General features: G+C 35.3%; 2 protein-coding genes across 3 annotated transcripts; one reads left to right on the top strand and one right to left on the bottom strand.

The window, feature by feature from the left end:
• Positions 1 to 32: 32 nt before the first annotated feature.
• rskrb (ribosomal protein S6 kinase related b) lies at positions 33 to 23,479 on the bottom strand. 2 transcript variants are annotated; one of them, XM_089123749.1, is made up of 12 exons: positions 23,377 to 23,479; positions 11,994 to 12,272; positions 11,800 to 11,883; positions 10,442 to 10,510; positions 10,224 to 10,293; positions 5,469 to 5,576; positions 4,577 to 4,617; positions 4,452 to 4,479; positions 3,993 to 4,082; positions 3,746 to 3,834; positions 3,513 to 3,623; positions 33 to 1,655 (listed from the first exon to the last, which is right to left on the bottom strand). In XM_089123749.1, the coding sequence occupies exons 1-12, from the start codon at positions 23,389 to 23,391 to the stop codon at positions 1,317 to 1,319; spliced, it is 1,323 nt and encodes a 440-aa protein (XP_088979875.1). In that variant the 5' UTR covers positions 23,392 to 23,479; the 3' UTR covers positions 33 to 1,316. The 2 variants fall into 2 exon arrangements, with proteins under 2 accessions (XP_088979875.1, XP_039544334.1); XM_039688400.2 differs by lacking the exon at positions 23,377 to 23,479 and adding an exon at positions 13,095 to 13,396.
• Positions 15,353 to 18,952, top strand: mrm3b (mitochondrial rRNA methyltransferase 3b). Its single transcript, XM_039688401.2, has 4 exons — positions 15,353 to 15,797; positions 16,668 to 16,912; positions 17,015 to 17,182; positions 18,223 to 18,952. Exons 1-4 carry the CDS (start codon positions 15,373 to 15,375, stop codon positions 18,756 to 18,758), a joined length of 1,374 nt encoding a protein of 457 aa, XP_039544335.2. The 5' UTR covers positions 15,353 to 15,372; the 3' UTR covers positions 18,759 to 18,952.
• Positions 23,480 to 24,245: the final 766 nt, after the last annotated feature.

Genomic DNA, 24,245 nt, shown 5'->3' with positions numbered 1-24,245 from the left:
GATAAACCAAAAAATGACTGGTTATATTTTAAAAGGATTCTTTTATTTAGTATGGGAAAAATCTTATTGTAGCTCAATAATAGCAGTAGCTGAAACTGCAGTGCTGTGTCCCTGCTGGGCGGAGCTTCTAAAATTACCACATACAGCATCAATAACAATATTGAATGAAAAAAGAAACATTTTACTACATTTCTTCCCCTTTCTTTGCTTAGTATTTAATAAAGGATCACTGGTGTCAGGCATTCGGGGCGTAAAACAAGAACAGTCATTCCAGGACAAAGACAAGGTTATTCATGCATACATGGGCATTGATTCAACCAGGCCTAAAGCATTGGTTAAAACAACAATAGGAACAATAAAGCCAATAGGAAAATCAGTATAACAACATAACCACAGTTCCTTTCCCATTCACTCCCAAGTGCATTATGCAAATACAATGAACAGTCAGTGCTAAGCATATTGTTTCATATAAAAGTATAGATGTCCACTTTTTGGGATTTTACAATTTTTCTATTAACAATGCTTTTTCACGAGACTTAGGTTTAATAATTACAAAATGAGTGATGATTTGATCCTTTTAGCATTAGCGTATCCCTGAGGGTTTGCACAGCTTTCAAAACATAAAACCAGGAAGAACTGAATTTATGGTATGTTTGTTGAAAGTAAATGCAGGGCTGGCTTATTAATAAGGACAAAATAGTCAAATAACGTCAAAGGACGTGAGGAACTATGAACCACATTTCACTAAATGTCTCAACAAAAGGTATGGAATTCAATGTAAGAGCTAGAGTGTCTCAATAAAAATGAAATACACTTAAGCATATCCCTTCACGGAAGAATAAGCTACAATTAAGGTTTGAACTTTCCCCCACATACTAAGTAGTTCGGTTCTCTTGCTTCTTTTGATAAGAAAACCAAAATAGAAAATGAAACATTTAGTCCTGGTTTGCTTAGCGTTCACATTATTTTTACACCGAATCTAAAGATACAAAACAATAAATGGCTTTTATGACATATTTTTTGACTGAACATCCAAAACAATACCTCTTTTTAGGGTTGCATCGTGTGACATCATGTCCCGTTTTTGGTTCATTTACCTGTCTTTGGTCCATGTTGCATTCATATATGTTCGTTCGGGAGTGTATCGAGACTCGTCTTTTGAGGGGTCTGATTCTGCTTTTTGGTGCGCACCAGGGTTCGGATGGCAGAGTTCACGCTTATGTAAATGAACCGCACTAACAGAGCAATCGCACCCGAGTTCATTTTAATCAAACCAAACCTGGCAAGTGTGAACACACTGTAAAAAAAAAAAAAAGTTAAACAAACACTTCTCTTTGGGAAGCGTCGTCCTGAGGTACATTGATTTGCATGAGCGCTTCTACCCGCTCCATGTTGGCCAGAGTTGGGGAGAGGTCTGGGACTGTGGGTGTGCAGGGTGAGTTTAAGAGAAAGTCGCAGTCAAAGTTTGCGAAGGGCTCCAGGGTCAGGCCTCGACGGGATTTGGCAGGCCGGTCAGGCCGGTTCTTCAGCTCCACGATCAGCTCCATGGGGGTCTTTTGGAGCAGATGGGAATCAAATGGCGTGCCGTGGAAAAAGGTTTGGCGCTTGAAGCGTTCCAGTGTACGAAGGCGACGTCCTGGGGTCTTACAAAGAAGCTGAGGAGAGAAAAAAATGAGTTGAAATGATTGAGGTAACGCAGTTATTCCTTGTGATTTGTTAAAAAGTGACATCAACACCAGGAATTAGTGCTCTGCCTTAATTTTTTAAAGGTCCTCACAGTAAAGAATCACAAATAAGATCATTATTGAGCTTAAATAGAGAGCAAATAGACTTTCCTGCTTCTCAGGTGTATCTCCTGAGAAAAAGTTGTTAGTACACTGAAATAAAATGTGCAGGATTTACTTAGAATTTATTTTTTTTTACTTTGAAATTGCAAGGAAATTTCACAAATACTTACAAATATATTGCACGTAACACATTGAATTAAAGATGACATTTTGAAGTAGAAAGACTTGCTCCAATACATTTTTTACAGAGTAACCTCACATGTTTCCTCCATTCATTTCAGAAGGGATCTCAAAGTCTCAAACTGTTCAGAATCGCAATCAAAAATCACAGCATAAAATGATCTGAAATAAATTACCCAAATAATCTAGGCAATCCATTTTATGATAGGATTTTTTTTTTTATTGATTTTGAAAAATATTTTTTAAACCCTTAAGTGTCACCCCCCTTTTTTTGGAATATAAATGAAAATATAAATAATTTTTGGGGAAAATGCACAATTCAAACTTAAATGGTTGTAATTCAAGAATGCTTTGGAATATAGATGTAAGATTGGTCTTGTTTTGAAGAAGACATTTGGCAGATTTTTGTAGACGTAAAATAAATTAAGAAAGTGAAATGGAAAAAAAGTTATACAAGTTTGAGTTTATGAAAATGTACAATATAAACATTTTTATTATTCATATTTTATATCAAATATCTATTTTCAAAACCTGGGACACTCTAAAACTGCAAAACAATCAAAGCCAAAAATCTAAGGAAGTTGCGCTTCAAATTTTAGGTTGATATCTCAAAAACTGAGCTTTCAGTAATATTTTGTTTGAGGACGACAGTACCAAACTTTTTCACTAGGGCACAACCAGACTCCATTACTGCCCATATAAGGGCGCCTCCATTTCCATATGTGTTTTGAGTGATGTGAACTTCTATTTCCACAATTTTCTTACAATTTATGAAGTAGACATCCTATTCAGAAGTAATATGAGAAGTTTCGCAGATTTCGATATCAATTCAACCTCTAAGAAACACATAAAAAGAACTATTATGTGCGTTATAGCTTCCTGCCACATCTCAAATGGTGAATCTATGATTTTTTTTAGGGCTGTTAAACGATTAATCCAAAATAAAAGTTTGTGTTTACATAATATATGTGGGTGCACTGTGTATAATTATATATATATATATTTACACACACACACATGCTTACATATATTATTGTAAACACAAACTTTTATTTTGGATGCGATTAATCGCGATTAATGTTTGACAGCCCTAATTTTTTTCTTTATATTTCATATATAAAGACCTTTTTTTTTCTAAAATAATCGAATGGAGGCTATCTTTTGAACTCTTGGCATAAAAACAAACTGAGGTTTCTACTCCTTTCTTTCATGATTTTTCATGTTCATCACTATCTCAAAATAAAGGTCTAAACACGCCTTAGGAGTATGAAAATATTCTTGTTACAAATTGATAAATTACGGCTACTCTGTAATTTATTTTGAAAATCAATCACCAAATATGGAAACTAGAGACTGTAAGCTTTCAAATGATATATAGTTTGTCAAGATTAGTTTAGGTTTAGTATACGGTTTTAAAAATGAATTGGATTTGGGCCCACCGGTGGCCAGGTGACACTTAATGATCTCATTTTTAGGGAATTTTTTACTGATACTACTTTGAACATTTTGGCAAATAAAGCTCCTCGTCAGGTGTCCACATCTCACCTCTGTGAGCAGCAGAGCAAAAGGAGGAGAGAAGTGTTTTGGCATCTCATAAGGGAAGCTGCGTACCCTCCTCAACATGCAACAGTGATCCGGCTCTGGGGACACTGGAAACTGAGGAGGGAGGGGAAGAATGACTCGGCAGAAAATACACATCACATCATATACCCCACAATGAGCAAAAAAAAAAAAAAAAAAAACACAACATATGCAAATATGTGTGCATTTGTCCTCACCTTTCCAGTGGCCAGTGCGAAGAGGAGGATGCCGAGAGACCACCAATCGGCAGAGTGGTTGTAGGGACCGCCGCTAAGGACTTCAGGAGCTGAAGGGACAGATTTCATGACAATCTTGCTTACATTCCACACACAGCTAGACATAAACATCATTTCATTTGCTCAGCCATGAATATCATTTAATGGCTTGTTCAGCATATACATATAACACACATTGTTTTCATTTCTTGATTTATTATAGATTTACCCATGTATTGAATTGTTCCGCAAATAGTGAATGCCCTTCCTCCCCGCTCAAGACGCCGGGACAAACCAAAGTCAGCCAGTCGTAGGTGGCCTGTAAGAAGATTATTCATCATTATAGGTTATAAGGTTTCAATATTGTTGTTCTAGGAGACCATTCATTATTATTATTCATTTCATATTATATATTTATGGCTAGATGTTTGTTTGGTGACATTTGAATTTTATAAGTTTTGATGTCATATTCACTTCAGCATTTTAACAAACAAATATTGAAATATTACAACAGAAATGTTGTGAAATGGATTATTTGTTAATATTGTATTGCGATCGCGATGTCATATTTATGTAAATACTCGGAAAGCGTGAAGCCGAGACGTTCTGGAAGATTCCATGTTTACATGAAAAAAGCGGACACACACTGCCCTCTACTGGAGTGAATAAAGAACACAGGCTGCCTTACCCTGATCTGTAAGAAGGACATTTTCCATCTGTTAAAAATACAACAGGGAATGTTTTAAGACATTCTTCTGATATTTTAGGGATTATATTTATTATCAATACATCATTATATAAAACAGTGTATACCTTCACATCACGGTGGACGATTGCACAGTCATGAAGGAACCCTAAACAGAGATGATACAACATGAGTATTGTGATACATTTTTGGCACAAAACGTTAAGGACTATAATATAAGAACTATAATATAAAATAAAATTTGGTCAGACTTTAGATTAGGGTACGATTCTCACTATTAACTATGACGTTTGCCTCAATACTCTCCTAATTACCGCTCATTAATAGTTAGTAGGAAGTTGTTAAGTTTAGGTATTGGGTAGGATTAAGGGATGTAGAATATGGTCATGCAGAAAAAGGCATTAATAATGTGATTTATAAGTACTAATAAACAGCCAAAATCCTAATAAAATGCATGCTAATAAGAAAAGTTAATAGTGGGATTTGGACCCTATAAATTGTTTCCTTAAAATGTATATAATGCAGGGGTTCTGCATGTTTTAGGAAGGTAAATTTAAGAGTTTTTAAAGAACTTTTCACCAAAATGTAAGGAATAAATTGAAGGGAAGACACTACATCATCATGTTTGTGTCCAGGGAAAAACACAATGAGCTGTATTAGCAATACTTCACTGTTTAAAAATACACTTTCAACTTTTAATTCATTATCTTTATAGTTGTGGTGTGGACTCTTTTACATTTAAAATAATTTTTAGAACTATATCTTTATTGCAGAAACCCTGTAATATACACCTCCATCCAAATTTATATTTTTATTCAGCAAGGACACATTAAAATGCTCAAAAGTAAGAGTTAAGACATGTATAAGGTTACAAAAGATTTCTTTTAAATAACCCCGAACGATTTCTACAAACCAGCTTCTTGAGCACCAAATCAGCATATTAGAATTATTTCTAATGCATCATGACACTAAGCATCCAAGATGAGCGTCATTGCTTACCTAAAGCAGAACCCAATTCAGCAGCAAACACTTTTACCACATCCTCTCTGAACTGACCAATCATCAGCCAGTATGTGTACAAGTCTCCTGTGCTGCAGTAATCGCACACTAGAGAAGGAATAAACAGAATCAAATCATATGAACAGTGCCTGAATGTGCCAAATCCCAAATAGAGATAAACATGAACACAAACATCCAACTGATACATGGAAAGGGCAAGTGAACCCAGAGAAAACATCTGTCACTTTGGGAGATGATCAGATTCCTAATACATCAGTCAAGACCATCTGTTTGCCCTCACCCAGACCACTGACCGGTAAAACATCGTGGTTTAGACCAAGTACAGAACATTCTGGTTTGGTTTCACAGACAAGGCTTAGATTAAACCAGGAATAGGCTATTTAAGTAGCTTTTATAATCATGCCTTAGAAAAAAACATTACTGGTGTTCACTTGAGATAAAACAATGGCACTGACATAGTTTAAGATATGTCAATGCAAGTTTCTTTTAGTTAAAATCACTAAAATTGCTCATTTGTTCACACATTTACTATTTTCTACATGGTGAATGGCTCATAGTGCACTATATAAGGGATAGGGAATGATTTAGACAGTGTGAATATACTTTACACTGGAGCGAATGAAGTTAGTGTCACGTGAAGACACAAGTCGGCACAGACTACAAACATATCAGACACATTTGAAATCTATATTTTAAAGCAATATGGAGGAGAAGATCAGGAGGAAATCGACCTCAAATAGTTTACAGAGCGAGCTAAACTAAACTCTATTGGCTATTTTAAAAATGGGTCAGAGCTGTTGGATATGTCCCGCCCTGTCTTCCTGTTACAGTTTAAATTACATCAACCTCAGTGGGCCTTTAAGTCTTGTCTGTGAAACCGGGCATCTGTGTTATTAAATAGGACCTTAAAGGAGTAGTTCACTTTTAAAAAAAAAACTTTTGCTGATAATTTACTCACCCGCATTTCATCCAAGATGTCCATGTCATTCTTTCTTCAGTCGAAAAGAAATTAAGGTTTTTGATGAAAACATTCCAGCATTTTTCTCCATATAATGGACTTCAATGGGAACCAAACGGTTCAAGGTCCAAAAGACACTTTCACTGCAAACTGTTCAAAGGGCTTTAAACGACTCCAGACGATGAATAAGGGTCTTATCAAGCGAAACGATCACTCATTTAATAAATAAATAACAAAGTTTAAGTTTTATAAGCTCAAATGCTCGCCTTGCTAATCTTTTTCCAAGGCATTTGGTTCAGTCAACGAACGAAACGAATGAATTGACTCAGAAAAAGATTTGTTCATTTTGATAAATGAGTTCGAACAGAGCAAGGCGAGCATTTGAGCTTATAAAACTTAAACTTTGTTATTTATTTATTAAATGAGCGATCGTTTCGCTTGATAAGACCCTTATTCATCGTCTGCAATCGTTTAAAGCCCTTTGAACAGTTTGCAGTTTGCACTGAAACTATCTTTTGGACCTTGAACCGTTTGGTTCCCATTGAAGTCCATTATATGGAGAAAAATCCTGGAATGTTTTCATCAAAAACCTTTATTTCTTTTCGACTGAAGAAAGAAAGACATAGACATCTTAGATGACATGGGGGTGAGTAAATTATCAGCAAAAGTTTTTTTCAAAAGTGAACTACTCCTTTAAGCTTTAAGAACCCAGTGATTGTCCAAACAGTGCAGGCTGTGAATGAAGGAATCAGGTGGTAAGGAAGTGACACGCTCATCGTAGCTTTAGTCAGGAGAAAGCACTCAAGGGGTGAACTGAACGTCAAAGTAGAAGAAGGAAAATCACTTTCACAAATGCAGTCGGGATCATCGGGAAATCAAACACTGGGGAAAAAGGACTTGAGGTTTAGATTGAGGTGTCCTAAACATAAGAGTGTTACTAATGCTGCCTTCACATGCTGCCGGGATTTATCGTAAATACAAGTGACCTAGCCATGAATGCCCTCTCAATTAGCATTTACCGCTGGAAAGATCAGGGATAATTTTGATACACAAGATCCCAAGTGGGGCAGGCCATAAACTTGGGATGTATTCTATCTCAAGATGACAACACATGACGTTATATTCTGAGCTCCTCTGAATTACACGTTTCTATGGGACCACTATCAAAGTCTAAATGGTGGTACAGCAGTCCAAGTAGGAGCTCTCAAACAATTCCCATCTTACAAGCTGTAATTACCAGCTATACGAGGACGTGTACGCTTTTAAAAAGTTGAAATCACGTAATAATGGCATGGTGTGAACGCAATGTCAAACACACCTGAACAAGCTAATCAAGATGTTCAGAATTACTTGAACATTACATGCAGGCGAATTTGACATTGATCAAGGCTCTGAAGGAAATGGATCTCGAAGGTCAGAGTTGAGAACCCGTTCTAGAATTTAAGCATTCTGGCCTGTCTAAACAAACACACCCAATTCAGAAATAATAGTCTGTGGGTCACTTTACATGCTAGCACTATTTAAAGGGATAGTTCACTTTGAAATTAATTGTTGCTATGTTTTAGTTTACCTCAAGGGCATCCAAGATGTACGTGTCTTTGTTTCCAGTTTCAATTTTGATATTTTTAGGCCAAACCGTTCTTGTCTGTCAGTCATATAATGGAGGTCTATGGTCACCACCTCAAAGAGCATGCACAGAGAAGTCCAAAGACTATCTAAAGTTGAATATCAAATAGTTCTAAGTAGTTCTTAAAGGGATAATTCATGTTGAAATTAATTTTTGGTATGTTGTTGTTTAACTACTGCGCTCTGTTACCGGTAGGCTTGGTTGTCTTTCATCCACATAAGTCAAAAATACATTTTCTGCCTTTTCTCAGTCTAGAAAGCTCCAAATTTAAAAATAATTGCACATTTCTTCTACATAAATGACCCATTTTAAATACACATTCATTTCTAGAGGTGGGGTGTCCCTTTAAAAAATTATTAGGCGCATCAATTCTACAATAAAATGCCTGTAAACATTTTAACACGGATCATTCACTAATGTTCAAAATATTGGGGTCAGTTTTTCTTAAAAAAAATTATACTTTTAATTAGCAAGGGGGAAACTGATCAAAATTGATATTTAAGATTTACAGTGTAACAAAAGATTTCTATTGCTGTTCTTTTGAACTTTTCCATTCATCAAAGAATCCTAAAAATAAAATATATCATGGTTATGAGCAAATTCTAAGTAAAACTGATATTAATAATAATAAATGTTTCTTAGCACAAACATCAGCCTATTAGAATGATTTCTGAAGGACACAGGAATACAATTAAAGGAGTGGTTCACTTTTAAAAAAACTTTTGCTGATAATTTACTCACCCCCATGTCATCCAAGATGTCCATGTCTTTCTTTCTTCAGTCGAAAAGAAATTTAGGTTTTTGATGAAAACATTCCAGCATTTTTCTCCATATAATGGACTTTAATGGGAACCGGATGGTTCAAGGTCCAAAAGACAGTTTCAGATGCAGCTTCAAATGTCTTTAAACGATATCAGACGACGAATAAGGGTCTTATCATGCGAAACGATCGGTTATTTCAAAAATTATTCCAAAAATGTAACTTTTCTAAGGACAAATGCTAGCCTTGCTCTATTCTGTGAGGCGCGTTTGCAATGTCACGTATTACGTAATTACGTTCAAAAGGTCACGGGCGACGTAGCCGAAAGTACAGAGTCAGTGTTTACAAGTTGAACGCATAGGTTGAACGTGCAAACTAGTTCAAACACTGTTTACAAAAAAAGGAATTAAAAGGAAAAACAACGATGTCGGACGATTTTGATTCTGTACTTGCGGCTACGTCGCCCGTGACCTTTTGAACGTAATTACGTATTACGTGACGTTACAAACGTGCCTCACAGAATAGGGCAAGGCTAGCATTTGTCCTTAGAAAAGTTAAATTTTTGGAATAATTTTTGAAATAACCGATCGTTTCGCATGATAAGACCCTTATTCGTCGTCTGATATCGTTTAAAGACATTTGAAGCTGCATCTGAAACAGTTATTAACACTATCTTTTGGACTTTGAACCATCCGGTTCCCATTGAAGCCCATTATATGGAGAAAAATCCTGGAATGTTTTCATCAAAAACCTAAATTTCTTTTCGACTGAGGAAAGAAAGACATGGACATCTTGGATAACATGGGGGTGAATAAATTATCAGCAAAAGTTTTTTTAAAAGTGAACTAATCCTTTAAATATCAAACAGAAAGGGAGAATCACTGGTGCAAAAATCTTCTTGATAACAAATTATTAGAGGTGAAAAACTTGACTAACGTTTCACATCGAAACGTTAGTCAAGTTTTGCACCTCTAATAAATTTGTTATCAAGAAGATTTTTGCACCGGTGATTCTCCCTTTCTGTTTGGTCTTGTCCTGCACCGGATCGTTTGGCAATTTACAGAAGCGCAGTAAGCCTTCCTTTTCACATTTAAATATCACTTTTGTACTCTATAGTTGATGAAATAAATGCAGCCTTTATGAGCAGAAGAGCCCCCTTTCAAAAACATTTAAAAATCTCACTGACCCCAAACTTTGAAAAGTAGTGTATCATGTCAGATTACATGTGCTCTTCACAGCTGCTCACAGATTTGAAGTGGAATGATAGTTTGTGAGAGCTCCAGGCAGATGTCCGTGTCTCGTGGGGACTGTGTGTGTGAGGGAAGACTAATTTAATGGTGGGAAAGGCAGGAGGAGAGTTGGGGCAGGGGTGTGTTCTGATTCACTCACTAATATAGATGTGTCGCTGGGTCTGCCAGCAGTCCTGCAGGTCGTGGACAAAAGGGTGGCGGACCTGACGCTGCAAGGTAACAGTTTGACAACAAGAGCACATGCACAGTGAGTCACAAACCTCTGTAGGTTTTGAACTCGACCTCTTCATGTACCAGGGTGACCATTTATCCTAATGAAAATGAGGACATCGTTGAAAAGTCAGGACTTGGGCTCACCTGCACTATTACTTCCTCCTTTGACTGCTCCAAAACTCCCAACCGCAAAATCTCAGATTTTGGAATAACCTACATTAGACAAAATAAATCACAAATGAATATTACTGTGTTACTATGATAGGCTGTTTATGCCTTCTCATGAAGATGAGGCCCAGTTCATATACAAGTGTGGGGTCAAAAGTGACACTGACAGTATTTCTATATTAAATAAATGCGGTTCTTTAGAACCCTGAAAAATCTTTTATGATTTCTTCAAAAAAACATATTAAGCAGCAAAACGTGTTTTCAACATCAATAAAAATGTTAATGTAATGACTTAAGCACCAAATCAGCATTTAAGAAGGATCATGTGACACTGAAGACAGGAGAAATGATGCTGAAAATGTAAACATTTTTAAAAAGTTCAAAATTTGTATAATATATGTTACAGTAATACTGTTTTTTTTTAATCAAATGAATGCTGCCTTGAACCTTATTCATCGTCTGGTGTTTAAAGCCCTTTGAAGCTGCACTGAAACTCTCATTTGGACCTTGAACCGTTTGGTTCAATATGTATATATTATAATGTTTTCATCAAAAACCTTAATTTCTTTTCGACTGAAGAAAGAAAGACATGGACTTGGATGACATGGGGGTGAGTAAATTATCAGCAACAGTTTTTTAAAAGTGAACTACTCCTTTAAGTTTTAAAATCGCAAGTTTGGTCTCTTCAGTCAGGCACTCTGACACTCTCGATTTACGTGGATTTGGCGCCACCTATTATTGCGGGTGTATAAATGACATTTTAAAGTCTAGAACCTAAATATAAGACGAACCCTTTTTTCAGATGTATTTCTAAGATATTTACACGGTATACAACACGGTAAATCGTTTAATGCACAGCTAACCGTGGATTATCCCTCTTATACTCTTATAGCTGTTATTGATGTTTGTAGTGCAATATTTGTAAAACTAATGGTCATTCTGACCCCTTCGAATCAGACACAGAGATTAAGTAGTACGTAAGATAAAATAAAATCTATTTGAATGAATAAATTATAGCATTTATTCATTATCAAGAAAGAGAGGAGATAGAGAGCGATGATGCTTGTGCGAAATACCCGTGTCTGTTCAGCATCTCTCTCTATTAACAACAATCCTGTGAGTTTAATTACATCAAACCATTAATGTAACCCCGCGTTGCTATGTGTGTCTTATCTATGAATGTCTTTACATTATAAAAAACCTAAAGGTTGGCAACTGAAAATAATGATTTGATTTTTTTGTGTAATTATCTGTTATATTTATTCGTTTTAAATGTGTAAAGCAGTCATTAAAACAACGAGTAGGTTTGATTGGCCTATAGACAAAGTTTTTACCTTAACTGCGTAGGTCTTTTGCTTCGACTTATCCTTGACCTTTAAAATGGGACCGAAAGATCCTTTCGCTATGTAACCCAGCACCTAGGGGTCGGACGACATCATAAAATACTGTGAAAAACATGTCAAATAAATAAGAAACTGTTGACAAATGAGTGAGCTTATTTTCACCTTTTGCCCTCGGCATCTCTCACCTGAAAATGTTCATGTCCCGGGACATTGCGGTGGGGGAATTCAGGCAGAAACAGGTTGATAAAGTTTGGCAAACTCCATTCCATTGGAAACTTCTCAGGGCCCGGCAATGAGGAGACCAGGTGCTCGGGAACGGATGGCTCCTTGTCACAAATCATTCTATGTGATCCGATTCGTAATGGGTTGATTCTGCAGAGCCCAGCTGGGAGAGAAATACCCACAGCAGAGAGAAATCCCCTCCATCTGGATATTTGAGATTGCTCATCCGTCCCGGTGTACTGCTGTGAATGAATGTCATTAAATAATCATTACATGGTTACTCATATTCCAGCAATGACCTATTTTTCAACATGCTCATGGGTGTTTCTGTGTGGACACTTTGCAATCCCATCAGATCACATTATAGATCACCATCTTTGAATTATACAAAAACGTACTAGGAGAAAATAATGTCCCCGTCAATTATGGATGAATAAAAATGGAAAGATTTCAAATGTGTTAAAATGATTTTAGTGTGTCTTGTGTGATCTGCCATATGTGGTTTATGAGTGTGTGTGCATTCAAAAGTGCCTATATTAGAGGAATTCACTATTCATATTAATATTCATATTAATTAAAGGATGTTAGTCATACTCAAATGCCACAGCTTGTCCTTTGGCGTTGCTTTCAGTTCAGATCCACACAGATGTGAAATGACTCATTGTGCATTTAGAAAACAGTTCATACATGGACACAATTTATGGGTCATTAATTTACATTAGGTAAATAAATGATTTAAAATCAAATCTTGTCAATAAAAAAAACAATGTTCTGCAGACTTATAAGACCTTAGTTGTGTACATAACAAAATAACTATACATATATAGGCTACTTTTATATGACATAATTTTTTTTAATTAAATGTGACTTATTTAATTGACTTGCCCTATTAAGATTTGGCTTGTAAAATAAACGTACGTACTGCTATACTTTTACAACCGGAGATCACACATTAAAGTAGCCTCACACATGCACAGTGAGCTGCTAATCCTGAACACATGGTTTCTTTCTGCAAAGTTACTTTTTTCCACCATTCATAATAAGAAAATAATATAAATACTTACCTTGCTGTTTTTGCTAGTATCGGCACCCATCACATTTGTCGATCGACGTGACACATTAGTTGAATCTATAGTGTTCATCCATGTTGTCGCCTGTAGTTTCAGTGACAGTGAGTGACACTACCTTACTGTTCAAATCGCTCAAGAATGGACAGGGCAATGGCTTTTACATGTCTTACTCTGAACTATGAAGTCGAACTCATTTTCCATCAAAGAAGCGTTATCGGTCTGACAGATATGGCGACAATAACAAGATAATCTCCGATAGAGTCGACGAACACTGCGCATCCTCCCACGTTGCTGTCACCCAATCATATTTTTTGCTGCGTTTTAGGCCACGCCCACTCGAGTGCTCTCTCAAAATAGTATCAAGCTGTCCGGGCTGAATTATTGACGCCTAGTTACATCCAGTGATGAAACATAACGCTATTAAACATTAAACAATATAGGGTCATGCTTCCAGTTAATTTATAGTTAAATGATATATGTTGTTATTACATTCGCGTATAAGCGACTAGCCTACTAGTTGATTGTTTTTTATTTTTTATCTTGTTTCTGGGGAGCCGTATTTTTATGGCTGTCTTTTTTGACATAGGATTGGGACACTTTTTGTCATTGAGATGAGTGAGGAAAAGTGTCCCAATCCCTCTGAATTCACTCCTATCGGTTTAGTTGCTTTCCTAACGAGCTGATTTATACCTACAAATTGTGCAGTAAATGTTGAAATGTATTTCTTTGTACTCTAGGAGTATTATGGACATTGTTATTTTAGTATAATTGAGAAAATTGTTATTAATATTTTGAATTCATTTAAATGTTATATATATTAAAGTTTTAGCATTTTTTCTAATTTTTATTAGTTCTTGTTTTGTTTTTTTTAAAGCCAACCATTTGTATTTCAGTTTTAGTTGTTTTAGAAGGCTACATCAAGTTTAACTATATGAAAAAGTTGCATATAGTTGAAATATATTTTTTAATGTTTTTATTTATTTTTATTTCGGTTACTTTATTTCAAACATTTTTTTTTTAGGTTTTAATCTTTGATCATAAACCCATGGTTCTGAATTAATCTATTTCTATTTTTGTCAGTTACAGACAATGCTTTGTTTATGTGGCCTGTTTGTGATGTGTGACAACTGATCTGTAAAGCAGATTGCATAACACAAGGGATTGGATTATCTCTGTTGGTATACGACTGATGTTGGTATGATTACATTTATGAAAACTTGTTGTCTGTGAACCTTCGATATATTTTTAACATTATTTCTGATTGATTGATTATAATTTTTTTCATGTTTTGTCAAATGCATTAATGACAAAAGGTGCAGCAGCAGTATACTACAATACAATTTACAAAAAAATTGTATATTGATAGAATACCTCACGTTATATTCGATAAAAGTAAAGATCAGTGATCACATAATTGATAGACTCATGCAGTTTTATGGTACTTTGACAAATAATAAATTTGCTTTAGCTTTAACTCCTCTCTCTGTCTCTGTTTGTCTTGTTCACAAATACATGCACACAAAAGTAAAATGCTTCAGTATAACAGATTATAACAGTAGGTTGATAATTGCCCATAATGCGTGAACAATGATGTTAAAAGCAACGCTGAAATCATTCTTCTACAAAGAGCAACCATATGTGGCCCCTTTAGACCACAGGTGAGGCTTTTCATAAAGAAAAAAACAGAGAGGAACTAAATAGCTACATTTTTACAATTACCCTTTGTTATAAGAAATGTATTCAACTGGGCCTAGTAGAATATGCTGTTTTAACTGATTCACTCTTGATGTTTCATTTCAATATTTCATTAAATTATACACTAAAACTTGAGTAGGCTATATGAAGATTTTAGATCAGAATATTCAAATATTTTGGATAAAAAGTGCTTTATTATTTACAAATAAATTGTGATATGAATAAAGCATGTTTTTAATAATCTTCAATATGACGTTATTTGAAAATTATTATGAAACTGATTTTTTTTTTCCTGCATAGGTTATAACAATAAATGGGAATCGAATGAGTGAAAAGTTTTGTGGCAATGTCATGAGGCAAAACATTTTAGAAGATAATTCAGAATATTTGATTAAAAGAAAATGTTGCCAATTAGTCGAATTTTTATTATGGTGGTAATACTACCCTATGGCTAACGCGTGGCTCTTGAATATTAATTAGGTAAATATTGCTGCTTGACTCATTAATATTAAGCGTCCGCCGTTCAGCCTTCGCCGTAGTATTTGTAAATTCGTATCCCGGAAGTTTAGTTGTCAAAATGGCGACGCGCATCGCAAGCATGAGATTCTTGTACCCATTATTTCAACCAGCTTTGACATTGCGATGTAATGCCGTAAATATCAAACGAAATGTACGTAGACGTAGATCTGTACCTGGATTAACTTCAGTGAATGAGTCGATAGAAAAATTGAAACAAGTCGTCAATCAAACCAACGAACCTTCATTAAAAGACAACATTTTCAGAAACCCTGAAAAGGCGATTATTCAACAACCCGAGATTACAAATGTCAGTCAAAGTGACAACAACTCGCATTCAGTTCACTTCTCACAATTACGTCGAGATAAGGCAGTTAATGAAGACTGTCATGGCCATGTCGCTTCTCAATCCACCACAAACTCCCGTTTCAGAGAAGTTTATGGTTTGTTTTATGAGAAATCACAGCCCGGAGACAAATGTTTGACGTGAGTGATAGCCTACTCTTTATCAGAGTTTGATATTAAAATACATATAAAGCTGTTTTGCGTAACGTGGAGCGGGTCGCCATCTCTTGGGCGCTGTGATGTTGACATGTTCATGATGTTGACATGTTCACCCGGTTACTATTGTGTTTACTTTTTTTGTGGGAAATTTTTATTAAAAAATAATTTAAAGATAACAATTGAATATTAAATAAATTATTTGTTATTATGTGCGTGGAGGCAGTTTTTTTTTTTTTTACTTTATCATGAATGGCAAATTCTTTATTCATAAATGCAGAATGTTACAAATTTGCTCTTATAATGAAGTCACTTCACCAAAAAATGGAAATTTTGTCTCTCATATTGTTCCAAACCTGTTTCTTTCTTATGTTGAACACAGAAGATATTTTGAAGACTAATCAAACAGTTGACGGTATCCATTGACTTCCATAAAAAATATTATAAAAGTCAACTGTCTGGTGGTAACCAACATTCTTCAAAACATCTTCTTTTGTGTTCAACAGAAGAAAGAAACTGATACAGGTGTGGTGGAACAACATGAGGGTGAGTAAATTAATTACAAATTTCATTTTTGGGTGAACTATCCCTTTAAGGCTATAAAAGGTACAAAAAAGGTACATCTATGGTAAACTACTTTGAATCTGTATTTGGCATCTTGTAAATGCCGTTGTTGTTGTTTAATCCCATCTTTGGAGTTACAGACTTTGGTGCCTGTTTTTATACAATACTACATTTTTTTAATTAAACAAGACTCAGTTGCTAATAATAGTAGTAATAGTACTAATAATAGTATACTATAGTCCCTTTATTTACTACAAATAATGTTGCATTTATTCTCCATTTCATATGCAGGAAGTTGGTCAACATAGCTCGATCTAAGAAGCTTCGTGAGCAGCAAGGTAAAGTTGTTCTGGAGGGAAAGCGTCTTGTACGCAGTGCTCTAGATGCGGGGGCTATAGCACTAACTGTTTATTTCACTTCTGTGGATGCACTACGAGAGCTTCCCCCAGATAAACTCAGATTTACCAGCATTGTGAAAGTTAGGATGGAAGATCCTAAAATCTGGTCTGGTTTTGACACCTCACAAGATATTATAGGTAAGAAGATGTGATTTCGTTACCAATAACTTGTACTGCGGCATCTTAATTTGAAGGATGTTTTGCAGAAGCCATGTGTGACGTGACATTATCTGATTGCAGCCATATTCAAACGGCCTGAGGCTTCCCGTTTAACATTCTCCCAAGAGAAGTATGGCAAGCCTGTGCCTCTGATATTGATCTGTGACAACATGAGGGACCCAGGAAACCTGGGGGCCGTGTTACGCTCCGCCGCTGCCGCAGGGTGCCATAGTGTACTGCTGACTAAAGGTACCAGCAAAGCTTGAAACTTATCTCTTCCAAAGAATTAAAGGATTCGAATTAGAGTGATTCCTTTAATGGGCAGTTAACATTATATGAACAATAACAGCTAACAGTATAGAGGGAATGCATTGACGTCACTTTCCTATGGAAGCTTGTTTCCGCCATAGAATGAAAAATATAAAAGGTAATTGCGACTTTTTATCTCACAATTCTGACTTTTTTTCTCACAATTGTGAGTTTACTTCTCGCAATTCTGACATTATTTCTCAGAATTGCAAGATGGAAAGTCAGAATTGCGTGATATAAAGTCAGAATTTCGAGATATAAAGTCAGAATTGCGAGATATATAGTCAGAATTGTGAGATATAAAGTCAGAATTGCAAGATATAAAGTCAGATTTGCGAGATATGAAGTCAGAATTGCGAGTTATAAACTCAGAATTGCGAGATATAAAGTCAGAATTGCTAGATATAAAGTCGCAATTGCGTGATATAAAGTCAGAAATGTGAGATTTAAACTATTCTGAGGGGGAAAAAAGTCCCCTTAGAATTGGCCTAATAAGTCGCAATTGTGAGTTTATATATCACAATTCTAAGAAAAGATGTCAGAATTTCGACATATAAACTCGCAATTATGTGTTATAAAGTCAGAATTGCGAGATGTAAACTCGCAATTGTGAGAAAAAGTCACACTTCTGTCTTTTTTTCTCAGAATTGCGACTTTATATCTCGCAATTCTGACTTTATATCTCGCAATTCTGACTTTATATCACGCAATTCTGAGAAATAAAGTCAGAATTGTGAGATATAAACTCGCAATTGTGAGAAAAAAAGTCAGAATTGTGAGATAAAAAGTCACAATTATTTATTATATTTTTTTATTCAGTGGCGGAAACAAGCTTCCATACTTTCCCGCCTGACTGATTGTATTTTACAATATAAAATTGCCAGTATTGTAATTGAATGTAATGACAGTGATGATAATGTTTTATTTTACAACAATAGGATATAGTTTTTTAATTTTTAAAATGTTTGTTTCTAATTCAGGATGTGTGGATGTTTGGGAGCCCAAAGTTCTTAGGGCAGCCATGGGCGCTCATTTCCATCTCCCTATAATCCCAAGCCTAACATGGAACGAGATTCCGAGTCACCTGCCTAAAACAGCAACCGTTCACGTAGCCGACAACTGCAGCGCCGCCATAACCGAAGATGACCGTACCGTAACCCCTAAGAAACAAAAAAAGCCGTCTGATTACGGTTGGGTCAGAGGCCATCACCCAAGGAAGGTGGAATATGAGGATGGAGATTTGTCTGGTTTTGAGGATTATGATAGTGGCAAATCCCCTGAGACTCAGCATTATTACATTGACTGGGTTGCTAAGCACACATGCCTCATAATTGGTGGAGAAACGCACGGTCTGAGTCGGGAGGCTTTGCAATTGGCTGAGAGGACCGGAGGACGGAGATTACTGATCCCCATGGTGCACGGGGTGGACAGCCTGAACTCTGCCATGGCTGCAAGTATTTTGCTGTTTGAGGGAAGGAAGCAGCTGCTGTCTCTGGCTGAGAAGATAACCGTTTGACAGAGACCACAGCCTCATGGAATAAAGACCTTAATGCCAGTGCCGTGCAATCCTTACATAATCGTTATGTAACATGATAAATAAATATTTGTATGCAAATTAAAGCCTTTATTCTGATTCATTCATACATATTTTATCAGATATGTCACAAAATGAATACACAAATATAGCACAACTATATAAAAATTAGGGCTGTCAAACGATTGCATCCAAAATAAAAGTTTATGTTTACATAATATATGTGGGTGCACTGTGTATAATCATTTTGTACATATATAAATACACACACATGTACGGAGGCGTATTGCATTCACTTGAAGAAAAAAAATCGACTCTGTTTTTCTGAATTAACGAGTTAATTTTTCATGAGAAAAAAAATTTGCTCTGTTTTTCTGAATTAACGAGTTCATTTTTCATGAGAAAAAAAATTTTGCTCTGTTTTTCTGAATTAATGAGTTAATTCAGAAAAACAGCAAAAATAAATTTTCTCATGAAAAATTAACTCATTAATTCAGAAAAACAGAGCAAAAACTTTTTTTCCTCAAGAAAAACTAACTCATTAATTCAGAAAAACAGAGCAAATTTTTTTCTCATGAAAAATTAACTCATTAATTCAGAAAAACAGAGCAAAATTTTTTTTCTCATGAAAAATTAACTCGTTAATTCAGAAAAACTGAGTAGATTTTTTTTCTTCAGGTGAATGCAATACGCCTCCGTACACATGCATGTAAATTTAAGAAAAAAATATTATTTATAGATAAAATATTTATATATAAATTATATATACTGTAAATCTATATACAGTTTAAACATGAACATTTTTCTTAAATATATGCATGTGTGTGTATTTATTTATATATATATACAATTATTTTACACAGTGCACCCACATATATTATGTAAACACAAACTTTTAATTTGGATGCGATTAATCGTTTGACAGCCCTAATAAAAATATTACGAAAACAAGTAAATAATATAATTGATACAAATGCAATCCTTACATAATCGTTAGGTAATATGAACGCATCAAGTATGCTTTTCTGTGATATTAAAATATTTGTATGCAAATTAAAGCCTTTATTCTGATTCATTCATTAAACAAAAGAATATCAGATATGTTAAAATATGAATACACAAATATAGCACAACTATATAAAAATTAGGGCTGTCAAACGATTAATCGCATCCAAAAATAAAAGTTTGTGTTTACATAATTGTTGGTGCACAGTGTATAATTATTTTGTATATATATATAAATACACACACATGCATGTATATTTAAGAAAAAATTATATTTATTTGTAAAATATTTATATAATATAATATAAATTATATATAAACAGTATATACATGAAAATATTTCTTAAATATATACAAGCATGTGTGTGTATTTATAGCCTAATATAATTTTACTCAGTGCACCCACATATATCATGTAAACACAAACTTTTATTTTGGATGCGATTAATCGCGATTACTCGTTTGACAGACCTAATAAAAATATTACGAAAACAAGTAAATAATGTAATTGGCACAAATCCACTTGAATACTTGCATTCTTTCTCAGCCCGATGTTCAACTGAGCTGCATTTTCAAAAATCGTATGCTTTAAAATATGAAATTTCTCAGCAAGTTTCTTTGTCAAGTGCAGTGAGAAGTTGGGCTTTAGCAGCATGTATTATTTTTGCAGACATGCTGCATTTATTGAGTCTAGTCCTTCTTTCCCTGAGCTTCTCCAGACAACTGTTGCATTATTTAGGTGCCAGTTAACTGTAATCTCAGGATATCTTACGGGTTTTTGTCTTTGGATGTAACTATCAACCGTACTTCAGGTTATTAAATCTATTTGTCTATCTTTATAAAGGTGAGAAATAACTAGGCTTTTTGCGTACTTGCCGAATAAAGCCACTAGAGGCTGCAAGTGTATTGTATTTTGAGTTGGAAACATGATGTGTAATCAACTATTCTGCATACAAACTTTGATGTCATGGTCCATTTTTGTGCTGGACATACTATGTGTCTTTGCTCATCAAGCTGGCTGCTTAATGTACATAAAATAAAGCTGACTACAATAAAGCTGAGAATATGATGATCACTGCTTCCTGATGAAGAGGAATGAGGACCCAGCTGTTGATTAGGAGGGGAAGAGGAATTCATTACAAGGTAATTATGTGTCATCTAAGCTGTAATTGTGGCCAAGCCATCCATACATGCATACGTAGTCCTGTCCATTACACATCCCACTCTCATTTTCCATAAAGGATGCCAGGACAGAAAATAGGAACGCATTACATGTGAATGACCGATGGATCAATGGAAAGCAGGCACAGTGATCAATAGAGAAACTGATTACGTAATTTAGGCTCAGTTATTGCACTGTCTGTTTCAGCTTAATGTATAGTACTGTTCTACTACAGACTACTAAAACTTGACATCTTTTGGGTCACAAGAATGTTGAATGCTCATTACAGTCTGATCCAACACGTTTACAAACAAACAAAAAAAACATATAATTGTACAAGCTTCTACCAATAGATGAAATACAGACTTGCTCACAGCAATTAATCTATACCAGACCTGAACACAAGCCTATGGACTAGCCTAGCGTACTAAAGGAAGCTGGAGAGGCAATAGAGAAGGGATCGATATCCGTGGTACACCATTCTGCTCTGTTAAATCCCCGTTCCAACCTTCGACTAGCCTGGGGATGGGGATCAACCCATTCACAAGGAGCATAATCCTACTTCAAAACCCAAAAACCCCAAATTGGTGAGGGAGAAGTCTCCATTTCCATACGCGATCTAATTGTCAAGCTCTGCTTGTGCTCGGTCCCTGCAAAGGAGCTCAGCTCTACTTCAACTCCCAGTCGATGAACAGAATATCTATTTAGGCTCAACCTTACTTGTATACCTGAGGAGCATAGCCCTGTTTTAAAGGGATACTACACTTTTTTTTGTGGAAATAGGCTCATTTTACAACTCCCCCAGAGTTAAACAGTTGAGTTTTACCGTTTTCTAATCCATTCTGCCGATTTTCTGATATTTAGAAGAATGTCAGTCACCAGATAGTTTTTGGTCTCATTGACTTCTATAGTATTTTTTTTCCTACTTTGGAAGTCAATGAGACCAGAAACTGTCTGGTTACTGATATTCTTCTAAATAAAAAATAAAAAATCAGCTGAATGGATGCGAAAACAGTAAAACTCAACTGTTTAACTTTGGGGGAGTTGTAAAATGAGCCTATATCAAAAAAAAAAAAAAAAAAAAGTGGAGTATCCCTTTAATACCCAATCTGATGAATGGACTACTTGCACAACTACTTCTGCGTTACTTATTACATACCGGGAGTTTCCGATTAGAGTGTTCATCGCACATCCATACATGAGAATGCAGATTATCACTACGTTTTATGGATGCCAATTGATTAAAACAATGAATAACGATCTCTGTATTAATTATCTAGAGCCTGCTGAAATGTTCCTATAAATATATTTTCTTTCCAACTGTTCGATTCTGAATAATAAATAGGCTAAATATATTTAGCAGTCTTCTGTCTTCTCATTATCAACAGTATTTTTCTCTTAGCCTACTTATATTCTATACTTGAGTTTACATTTTTTTTATGAATTTGACTAATAAAAAGTACATTGGTGCTTATTCCTGTCTTTTTAAAATAGTTGAATGAAAGAATGAATGAATGATCGCGCGGCGCCTACGATCAGAATGCACACAGCTAGAGGAGAATGGCAGTCAACTTCTCTGAATATTAATTAAGCATTTTGTGCATTAACATGTAATAGTAAAACGATTGACATTGAAAAATGACACTGAATGATTACAATATTTAATCCAAATAAATAAATGTTCGTGTTTCGTACTGATGTTATTCATCTGTTCTCACACATTTCAGCGTCGCGGTCACTAGTGTAGACGAACACGGACACCCTGTGGTGAAATAATGGCATATTTTTAACAGCCACAGCTTTCTCGGATTGCCTTGGTTTAATGTTCAGATGAGTTTTGAAAATTCTGCACACGGTAAACATCAAAATATACCTTCTTTTGTCAATAAAAATTTCCAAAATATAAAAAATTTTTTACAGACACTCTTTTTTTTGTGTCTGCCTTACTACTATGTTACGGAAGCTATATTGTCCTCTGTTTATCTTCAAAATATAGTTTACTGGTGTTTTAACTTCTAAACGGTGTGTACAAATTTGGTAGGGGCTACATTCTTGCAAGGAAATATATAAGATGTACAAAATCATATTTTAGGATACCCATTAACCTGTCTGTGATATTCGTTTATTTTTCTTGCCTCAAGCTGTACTGCAAATCGATTGGTAAAATTTGCTGATTCATTTATGGTAGCTTGATATTATAATATTGACGATATATGGTTAGTATTATCTACCACTCAAACATTGCATTGAAGTATCATATAGATTCAGTAAAACTGAAGTATCATATAGATTCAGTAAAACGGTAACCAGTAGACTAGGCCAATGACGCTGGCTTGTAAACGTGGCATCGTGATCATTTGTCGTTAGAAAAAAAAAAATAAAACCCATGAAATTATATTCATATGACATGCTGAAATGCCACTGTAACGTTACCTGGGATGAAGACATTTCACACGCGACGCAAGCAGAACACCTGCATGTGACCTCCTCCTACAGTGTTCAGGGATATGGGCTCTATGCACGGCGGCATTTCCGGTGAAGGTTTAACGATGCTCGATAACTTCCGCCGATCGAGTCCAATATATGCAATACCGAGAATTTACATTGAATTTAAACTCTATGGGTATAGTAAAGAAACGTTAGTCACAAAAACAAACACACACCCCTCGTTGTGTTTATGCTTCTTTTTAAAATGATATTATAAACATAGCTATATATAAAATTACATCTATGAAAGTTTCGTTTCAAAGACGGGAGGACAGTAAATGTTGAAAACTCTGCCATAATCCCGTTTTCCTCGGTTTTCCACCGCTTTAAATCTCCCCAACCGGAAACTGATGAACATCCTTGCGTCAAATGCGGAATTTATGCGTGCACAAATGCGCGTGCATCATGTAGGATAGCCTAAAACTCTTCCCAACTGAGATAAATGGATGAACAAAGACTGCATTCACCCCTTATATTGTCATGTTTGTTATATCATAATTCCTAGCATTTATTTATTTAAATGTTTATTTTCTTTACAAAAAAAAAAAGGATGACAGAAGAGTTTACGACAGAAGTAGAGGACAATACTGTTTCCCAACTGTAGGGGGACACCGAGAGTAAAAAAATACCTGGTGTTAACTGAAAAATAACAGCGATTTAAAAGAATGCAGGGTGTCTCCATATTAGATAGATACTATCTATGGGTGTCTCGGCCTTTACTGTCTATGGTCTCGTCAATGAATCATCCATTTTAAAAGGCTTCTTTATTGTTTTCTTTATTATTTTCAGAATGGTAAATGTTTAAAACTCCCGAG

The sequence above is a fragment of the Pimephales promelas genome, chromosome 19 (genome assembly GCF_988280905.1).
Source record: "Pimephales promelas chromosome 19, fPimPro1.hap1.1, whole genome shotgun sequence".
Classification (NCBI taxonomy): domain Eukaryota; kingdom Metazoa; phylum Chordata; class Actinopteri; order Cypriniformes; family Leuciscidae; genus Pimephales; species Pimephales promelas.
The sequence above is the reverse complement of the archived record's forward strand: the minus strand, read 5'-3'. Positions and strand labels throughout refer to the sequence as shown.